This window comes from Nuphar pumila, chromosome 7, assembly GCF_984573655.1.
Source record: "Nuphar pumila chromosome 7, dmNupPumi1.hap1.1, whole genome shotgun sequence".
Classification (NCBI taxonomy): domain Eukaryota; kingdom Viridiplantae; phylum Streptophyta; class Magnoliopsida; order Nymphaeales; family Nymphaeaceae; genus Nuphar; species Nuphar pumila.
The window spans coordinates 29,119,122-29,128,560 of NC_143255.1; the positions used below are offsets into that span (position 1 = coordinate 29,119,122).

A 9,439-nucleotide genomic window follows, 5' to 3' on the forward strand; every position below is an offset into this window, starting at 1 on the left:
TTTTTTAGGAGCCTATACATAAATTAACTTCAAAATCAAAAGCAAAAAAGTTGCAAAAATGAAAAAGGAAGGTGCCTATATTCAATATCTATTATTAATGCGCTGCGTTACAAATTTAGTTTTTTCGGAAGGACTGCGCGCAAATTTTTTCTTTATTGGTGAGCATGAAACATAACCATTCGTCTATTTTCGCGGTTGCTTGCTTGCTTTCCATGGGAAGCATTTGGAGCGTTTTGCCCGTCAAAATAATGCAAAAAGTGGGGGCGCCTGAATGGAATGGAATGGTACAGTATCAGTTTACCACCCTAACCATCTTCAATCTTTTTCTGCTCCTTCACCGACTCTGCTTCTCATTTCCTCTTTTCCGATGGCTTCCTTTCTCAATTTCTCACAAAAACCATCTATTGGGGTGCCACCATTTTAAAGATATATGATGTTTTAGTTGGTTCGGTTTCTCATTTTGATCAGTATCTTGAAGTGGGTTGTTATTTTTTCAATTTGTTGTTCTTTTGATTTGAGTTTTGATGATTTTTGGTTTTTTTGAGTCTTTAAGCAATCGATGATCTTGTTTTCTGGTTCGTGGTAGTGTCGTTTCTCTGTAATGCGATTTACTTTTGTTGGGGTGTTGGTTTTTCAACTGGGTTATTGGAATTCAGATTGGATTCTACCATTTGGTTGTTGGTGTATCTGCTTTTTCTTTGTTTCTTTCGTTGGTTACCTTCATATTATTACTGTGTAGTTGGTTTTTTCTTCTGTAAGATGTATAATGATTGTGGTGTGTTTCCATTTTAGTTGAATGATTCTTCAAGTCTTGACGGTGGACATCACTGAGCACATTTAGTTAGAGTGCGGACATTTTATGATTGCGACTTGGTGGTGTGTGGAAGATGGGGAGTGTATACTCTGATGGTGAAGAGTTCTCTGTTATAGGGGATGCAGCTGATGTTGGTTTTTTAGATTTCGAAGTTGAGGGGTCTGTGGTTGATGTTGATATTGGCAATGAGGGGCCAGTTGTTGTTTCATGCCCGTTCCCGCCTGTTGAAGGGAAGCCCAGGTCAATTGTTGCTGGAGAAACGACTGTGGATGTAATCACAGTGACGAACACCACATATGAGCCAATTGATTTGTGGGGAGTCAAGATTTATACTTCAAACCCTGCTGAATCTTTCACTCTTGCTGTAACTGAGCCGCCTTCGGATACGTCGGACGAGGATGCTCTGCATTTCTTCTTTGAAACCATGTCATTAGAGGATAGAGTGCTTCAAGCAGGCCAAACTCTTAAAATTTGGTTGTCCTGCAAGCCGAAAGATATCGGCTTGCACATGTGCATCATACATTTTGATGCAGGAGATGATAGAATTGAGCGGGTGGTTTTCCTTCTATCAGATGATAAGGTCTCCCAGCTCTTGCTTCCAAATAGGCCTTATCAAAGACAACCTCGAAGAAGAGCGGCATTTAACATGGACAAATTTGTCGGGGGTGCTCCGCCGAGTAAAGGAACACAAGGATTCAGATACCGATTGCCTCAGTTTCCTGTATCGGAGGAAATCAAGAGACTTGTTGAAAGCAAGCAGGTCCCAGATATTCTGTGCCAGCAACTTTCATTGGAAAACTATGTTGAATTCTTCACTACCCTGCTCAACATTGAAGAACTGCATATAAAGGTAATTTCTAATATCGTAAAGTGTCTTTCCAATGGAAATATATTACTGTTTCTGCTCCTTTTTCCTAACGATGAAAAGGAATAATTCTGAAATATAGGATGCCATGAAAGAGCATGACATGCGTGGTGTGATGATGACGAGGATTGGCTTTCAATTCTTAACACTTGATGTCCCTGGATTGGCTGAGAAAAGACCTTCACTTGTTTGTGGAGATTTTGTGTTTGCTAAACTTCATGATGGAGATGATCTTTCCCAACCGTACCAGGTCTTTTTTCAGTATTTGAATGATTTGTTCTCTTGTTAATTTCTTTTTGTTAACAAGATATGTTGTTTATGTGATTGCCAGAGTACGTCCTTCCTCTTTAATTTTCTAATATGGTCTGTATTGTGAAGAAACAAATTGCTTTGTACTAGGGGTCTCATTTTAAAAAGTAACTTGGCAGGGTTACATTCACAGAGTTGAGGCTGAGAAAGTGTTTTTGAAGTTTGCAAAGGAGTTTCATCTGTCTCATCGCGATGATAACCTCTATGATGTGAGCTTTACATACAACAGAATGAACATGAGGCGGTTATATCAAGCCATTGGATCAGCAAAGCACCTGGGCAATGGTACACTTTTCCCATCTCCGACCTCCAGGAGAAGATTTACACGAGCAACACCTTTTACTCCTTTCACTGAAAATCTAAATGAAGAGCAATCGTCTGCCATTGATACGATACTTAGATGTAGAGGATCCCCTCCTTATATAATTCACGGGCCTCCTGGTACTGGCAAGACAATGACACTGGTGGAAGCAATTCGGCAAGTATATACTACTAGAAGAGGTGCACGAGTTCTTGTATGTGCATCTTCAAATTGTGCTGCAGATCATGTCCTGATGAAACTTGTACCACATGTCAAGGTGAATGACATGTTTAGGTTGAACGCATACAGTCGTCCCTTTGAAGATGTCCCACCTGATGTTATTCCTTATTGCTACTTTGGAGATTCAGTTTTCAGATGCCCACCACTTAGGGCGCTGACAAGATACAAAATTATTGTATCTACTTACATGAGTTCATCTTCTCTTTTTGCTGAAGGTGTGCGTAGGGGTCACTTCTCTCACATAATGTTGGATGAGGCTGGTCAGGCTTCAGAACCAGAGACATTGATTCCCATCTCTAGCCTTTCTGACAAAGAAACTGTCATTGTACTAGCTGGAGACCCCTTACAATTAGGTGCCGTTATTCATTCTAAAGAAGCAGATACATATGGTTTGGGAAAATCTTTTTTGGAGAGGCTATCAGAGTGTGAAATCTATAGTGGCAATGATCATAACTTTATGACAAAAATAGTAAGGAACTACCGCTGCCACCCATCAATACTGGAACTTCCCTCGATTCTTTTCTACAATGGAGAATTGATTGCTTGTAAGGAAGAGGAGGACAACCTATCCATATATGACTGGCCGGACCTTGCCAACAAAGCATTTCCAATTGTCTTTTATGGTATTCAAGGTTGTGATGAAAGGGAAGGAAACAACCCATCATGGTTTAATCGGATTGAGGCAAGCAAGGTTGTAAAGATTATTCAAAATTTGAAAGACCATACAGATGTGTTAGATGAAGACATTGGAGTCATAAGTCCTTATCGTCAGCAAGTGCTCAAGCTTAAAAAAGTGCTCGAATCAATGGAGCTGGTGGATATTAAGATTGGCAGTGTTGAGCAATTCCAGGGACAAGAGAAGCAGATCATCATAATATCTACTGTCAGATCAACTGTCAAGTATGATGAATTTGATCGGAAACACCACCTTGGATTCTTATCGAACCCAAAGCGGTTCAATGTTGCCATTACTCGTGCACGTTCTCTCCTTATTATTGTTGGAAACCCTCATGTCATTTGCAAGGTAGCCTTATGGTTTTGATACCTATTTTAAATAATTCCCGGTATTTTACATTGTCTTTGTTGTTGGTAAGCAGCTTGTGGATGATTATTGGAATTTTCTTTATCTCATTGTTAGTAGGTCAATGGTAACGTTAGCATTTCAAATTGATTAAATCAGTAAAATGAGAGACTTTCCGGTTACAGTCTGGATATGTGTTATTTAATCTAAACATAGGCACCTGGTTACTGGTGGTGGTGATATCTTCGCCTGACAGCCAAACAAAAAAAATCGCACCTGCAAATCCCGCAATGTGGATCTGAGGTTGTCTATATTAATTGTTAATGTAATCTCTTGAGGATTGTCGCTAGACATATTTTGTTTCTTGTCATTTGTACATGTGACTGGTAAGAACTAAACACCAAGCATGCACAGGAAAACTTTTAGGAAGTGGTAAAAATAAAGTGTGCTGAGGCACACAATGGCTGAGAGATGAAAATTCTGTGTTATTCTCTTATCTAGACTTGTAGTGCACTTGATGGATATCAATTATCAACACAACTAGCACACATCACACTGCAGAATCAAATTCTTTGGCACAGGCATTGCATCCTGTTGAAAGCACTGGCTAATGGGATCAAGTAGATTTTTCATACAAAAGTTAAAGATGCTAAAGAGAAGTAAAAAATCAGATGCAGAATCAACCTGCTAACTGAGTAAATTTGAAATTGGTGCCTGTATCTATTGCCAGGTGTCATCTTTCTGCACTTTGTACAGTGTACACATATTTTGTGTACCCATCTGTCGTCTAAATTCTTTTCATATGGAAAGAAAAAAACTGCCATATAAATGTTTTAAATGCATGCCATGTTTGAAACACAATTCACATACCTCTGGTTGTTACTTTACTCATTCACATTTCAAATTGATGAAACTCGCAATTTACTTGATAATATCATTCTTTTTGGATACATCCATTTGATGCCTCAATGGTTAAACTCGTATGATTTGATATGTTCACTGGTTCTAGTTTTTTTGACAATTTTAGTGCACCATTGTATTTTTTTTCTTAATTGAAACCAAAGAACAAAGAAAAAAAAAGGAAGTAATCTAATTTTCTTTTCTGGTAACTTGATTACTGGAGGTCCTTCAGGTGGACTATATGTCCTGTCAGATTCTGTTGTTCAAGTTGTTATTCTCTTCACTAACACAAGATTTCCATCATTTTCTTAATAATGTTCATGGAATACTTAACCAACTCTCGATCCTAAGTTCCCTTTTTGCCCATCAACCATGCTGGGCCTATTTTTTTCATTTCCTAGCCCCTTTATGTGTGGTACCGAAGTATTCTGTGTTCAGCTAGGCTTCCTAGTTCAGAATTAAGTTTCTTAGTACAGATTGACTTCTGTCTTGCTCTCTGGATACAAGCAGCAACCAAAGTAAATTTTGAAAACTGTTTGCTTATTATGCTCCAAATGTGTTGGTAACTTGGTATTATGAATATGAAAGTCTTCAAACCTACCCCAGTTCTTTATGCTTGATTGCATCTTGGAGGGTATCGTGATCACATTGATGATCACAAGGGCACTTTCCCATAGAGTTGGGGATTAAGGTTTAGGTCTCTTTAAGATACAGGGTAGTAGTTAGTGGAACAATTTCGTAGGTCATCCTGATTCACAGTAGTAAATGCCAGCCAGAACACCACTCTGTTTCTTTTTGTTTCAGCCATTGATTTTTGGCATTGTAGATGCCGTTCATCTAAAACATGAATGGCTCTCAAAAAAATTGTGGGACCCATCTAAAACATGAATGGCTCTCAAAAAAATTGTGGGACCCATCCAAGTAAGAAACTATCTATCTACTGTGTTTTGGCTGCTGTTCATCATATGGATGAATGGCATCCAAGGCAGCTCTGACGTCTTACTGTCAGAGCTGCATCTAACCTGATGGACTCTCTTTTCCTTTCTACCAAGATCCCTCATAATCAGTACTGTATCATTTATTGCGTGCACTAAGTATCATTTTGTACATATCGTTTGGCTGCAATCAGCATGAAATCTTGGAATTGGTGTCTAGACTCCCCAGAACGTGATACAAAAATATGATCTTGTGAGGTTTGAAAATCTGGTACATTGTTTTTTCAACCCTTGTAAAATCTGATATATGCATCAGAGAAACATGATCCAAAGGTCAATTTCTACTAAACTTAATATGTAGATCAAATCTGAAGAGTCAGATGTGCAAAAAAACTGAAAAAGGTAAAAATATTACATTTTTTAATAGGGGTTTCCTTACCAGTCAAGGTAGCAAACATTACCCTTATTATTGTTGTTGGCATTTTGTTCATTTGCTAGGAATCAATACTTGAATTACCTTGTTACCCCATGGGAGCAATTTTATTTAAGGCTTCAAAAATCAATGTCCCAAGATTTCTGGTCAATTTAAGGCTCAAAAATCATTATGTTTATCCAAAAACATGATCCAATTGCCAGTTCCTAGCAAATAACCCAAGTATGCAGGTAGGATTTATGAAGAAAGATGTTGGAAATCATCAGTTCATATGAAGTTCACAATGTTTATGATTCAAACAGTTCCCGGCTCAAAAAATCATATTTTAACATAGTAAAAACAAGATTCAAGATTTGATCCTTGGCAAAAATCATGCTAAACAAATCTATGTGGTCAGATAAAGTCAATACAGCTTAAACCTTGGAAATCATATGTTCAAGCTATATCAACTAAATCCAACCACGAAGATTTCTTCAATGTGGCTTCTTTGCCAAGTATTAAGTCTTGAATAATCTTTTTTCTTTGCAAAATTCTGTTTTTTGGAGCCCTAAAATTTTAGTAAATTATGAGCCATTGCTTTTTAAACCCTTAAAACACCTGCTTGTCATATTCAGAAGATTCAAAACTCATTTTCTATTAAATAAACCTTGTAGATCACATTTATAAGGTTCAATTTACAAAAAGAATTTGTAAAAAGAAGGTAATTTTTAGTTGCTTGTACTAAAGGTTAATCTTATATATATATATATATATATATATATATATATGAGTCACTAGAATATGAGAACTAGAAATATGGGCATTTGCAACACTTTTTTTGCAAATTCAACCATGTGAATGTGCTTGGCATGGTGAATTTGCTAGAAATCAACCATTGGATCGTGTATTTTCGATGAAAAAATACGATTTTTGAATGCTTGAATATTTATGAAGATTATGAGCCATTGATTTTAAAGCCTTAAAAAATCTCGTTTATGCATCAAAATCAAATGATTCAAGTGCAGGTTCTTATAAAACAAAGCATGTAGATCACATCCGTACAGTTAGATTCAAGAGAAAAAAAAACCATGAAAATCGTGGTTCACACATTAGTTCTCATATTCTAGTCGTGTATATATATATATATATATATATATATATATATATATATATATATATATATATATATATATATATATATATATATATATATATATATATATATTGCTACTAGAATATGAGAACCAGAGTGTGAATTGAGATTTTTCCTATGCTTTTTTTTCAAATTCGACTTTGCAGATGCGTTCAACATGGCCCATTTGCTAAAAAAACACAATTTTTGGATACTTGGATATTTATGAAAAATCTGACCAATTGGTTTTTCAAGTCTTAAAAAGTTTAGCTTATGCATCACAATTGGATGATTTGGGAGTTGATCCCTTTAAGTCTAAGCATGTAGATCACATTTATACAGTCAGATTTAAGAATAAAAAAAACCCCTTAAAAGTCTCAGTTAACACTCTAGTTCTTGTATATATATATATATATATATATATATATATATATATATATATATATATATATATATATATATATATATATATATATATAATGTGAGAACTAGAGTGTGAACCAGGCATTTCCAATGCCTTTTTTGTAAATTTGACCCTGCAGATGTTTTCAGCACGGTTCATTTGCTAGGAATCAACTATTGGATCACACTTTTTCAACAAAAAATGATTTTTTAATGCTTGAATATTTAAGAAAATTCTAAGTTGTCAATTTTCAAGCCTTAAAAAATCATGCTTATGTATTGCAAACAGATGATTCAAGAGTTGGACTCTTTAAAACCAAGCATGTAAATTGCATTCGTATAATCAAATTTAACAAAAAACCAAAATTAAAACTATGAAAATCTCATCTCGCACTCTAGTTTTCATATTTCTAGTTCCCATATTTAAGTGGTATATATATATATATTTATTTATACATATATTTATAAGGGGATGGGCGTATCCTTTTTTTTTTCATTATGTCACGTTAGGACTAAAAATCATACCTTTGAGTATTTTTTTTGCTCGATTTGAACTCTTAGATGCATTTATCATTGCTTATTTACTTTTAAAGTACCAGGCAGCCAGCCATTTTTCCTTCTACTTTCAACTATCATTGCTTATTTACTTTGAATCTATTTCCAGATCGCACACATTGCTAACAGTGCCTGTAGTCCTTCCTATGATATCCATTAGTGTGTCCCATAACTTTTTTCAGGTTCATGTGTGTTGTTTATCTTGCTGTCTAACATTGTTGGAAATCCCTATCCTCACACCTTTGTTGGTGATTTTGTACCCAAACATGCTGAGACGTCATTTTTCCTTTTCTTGGATTGCAGGATTTTCACTGGGACCAGCTGCTTAGGCATTGTACAGAACATGACTCTTATCAGGGATGCCCACTGCCTCAGCCAGACATAGAAGACTATGAAGAAGAATATCAGGATCAGGCTGAATTCACTGCAGGTGAAGGGCCCAGTGATTCCCATGCCAATGAATCTGGCTGGGGTGAGCACGCTGTGCGCGAAGATCTCCCAGAGCCTATAACCAATGAAGCTGAGTGGTCTGATGGCTGGCGCTGATCCTGCTTACAGGAAGGTTGAGACAAGTATTTTCTCATTTTTGTTTATATGTTTAGCATCTTTGTGCAGAAGTGGAAAAACTAGAGCATAGGTTCTTGTTTGAAATACTTCTGGACAGTACCATTAACACAGATCTCTAGAAGAGGGACCGGCAAGCCCTCGATCTGTGTCTAGTCTTAATTTTTCACATCATTATGTTGTTGGATGAAATTGGACCTGCATTGATCTGTGCAATGGCAAAGGTCATCATCCCAGTAGCGACCTCTGTGCCATGGGTTCTGATAGTGTTTGGGCCCCTTTCTTGATTTTTATGATTGTCAAACACAATTTTTTCACATTTTTTGACCATTTCTCGTGGTTGTTCTTTCTTCATTTCTTGAAACAATTGCTGATATTTTGCCGAAGGTGTTAGAAATACAGAAAATTTTCGATTTCTCACGAGATTTTAGCTGTTTAAATTATTTTGTCATTAGGCTTAGCATTGGCTTCTGACTGACTGAACCCAACCGGAGCTCCGCGTGGTTGGTAGGAGCTGTCAGTGCACGCCTCCTTGTGGTGGGAGGTTGCGGGTTCAAACCCCAGTGGTATGTTGAATAATAACTGGTGGGGGGTCTGCCTAACCCCACCTTACCTTTCAAAAAAAAAAAGTGTGCCCATTTATTGCCATTCAAACTTTTAGAATCTCCTTGTTTCTCTTTCTGAATCTTGGATCCCAGAGATTATGTAAAATGATGTGTTTTCTTGGATTTTCTTGCTCAAACAGTATGAAGGAAGTCCCTTCTCGACTTGGGCCTGCCTTGAACCTTGCATAGACTTGGGCAACCTGGTTTGAGTTTGACCAAACACCCTTATATCTAGCATACACGATAATGCTTGGACATAGTGGTAGACCTACTCATCCAAGCCGTATCTGACCTAGTCCAGTCAACCATGTTTTCTTGCCATTGTAATGATAGCCTGTAGGGCTGTCAATGGGCCAGGGTATCCAACCCTTTAGGGTTACCTAG

At 36.9% G+C, this 9,439-nt stretch overlaps 1 protein-coding gene across 1 annotated transcript; it reads left to right on the forward strand.

Moving 5' to 3' along the window:
- Positions 1–273: 273 nt before the first annotated feature.
- On the forward strand, positions 274–8,432 carry SDE3 (P-loop containing nucleoside triphosphate hydrolases superfamily protein). The gene is made up of 4 exons (XM_090013065.1): positions 274–1,664; positions 1,762–1,929; positions 2,108–3,553; positions 8,190–8,432. Exons 1-4 carry the CDS (start codon positions 888–890, stop codon positions 8,430–8,432), a joined length of 2,634 nt encoding a protein of 877 aa, XP_089869191.1. The 5' UTR covers positions 274–887.
- Positions 8,433–9,439: the final 1,007 nt, after the last annotated feature.

Coding starts and splice junctions, on each gene's coding strand:
- SDE3 (XM_090013065.1), top strand. CDS start 888: ATGGGGAGTGTATACTCTGATGGTGAAGAGTTCTCTGTTATAGGGGAT. Junction 1,665..1,761: donor TTGAAGAACTGCATATAAAG/GTAATTTCTAAT, acceptor TCTGAAATATAG/GATGCCATGAAAGAGCATGA. Junction 1,930..2,107: donor ATCTTTCCCAACCGTACCAG/GTCTTTTTTCAG, acceptor GTAACTTGGCAG/GGTTACATTCACAGAGTTGA.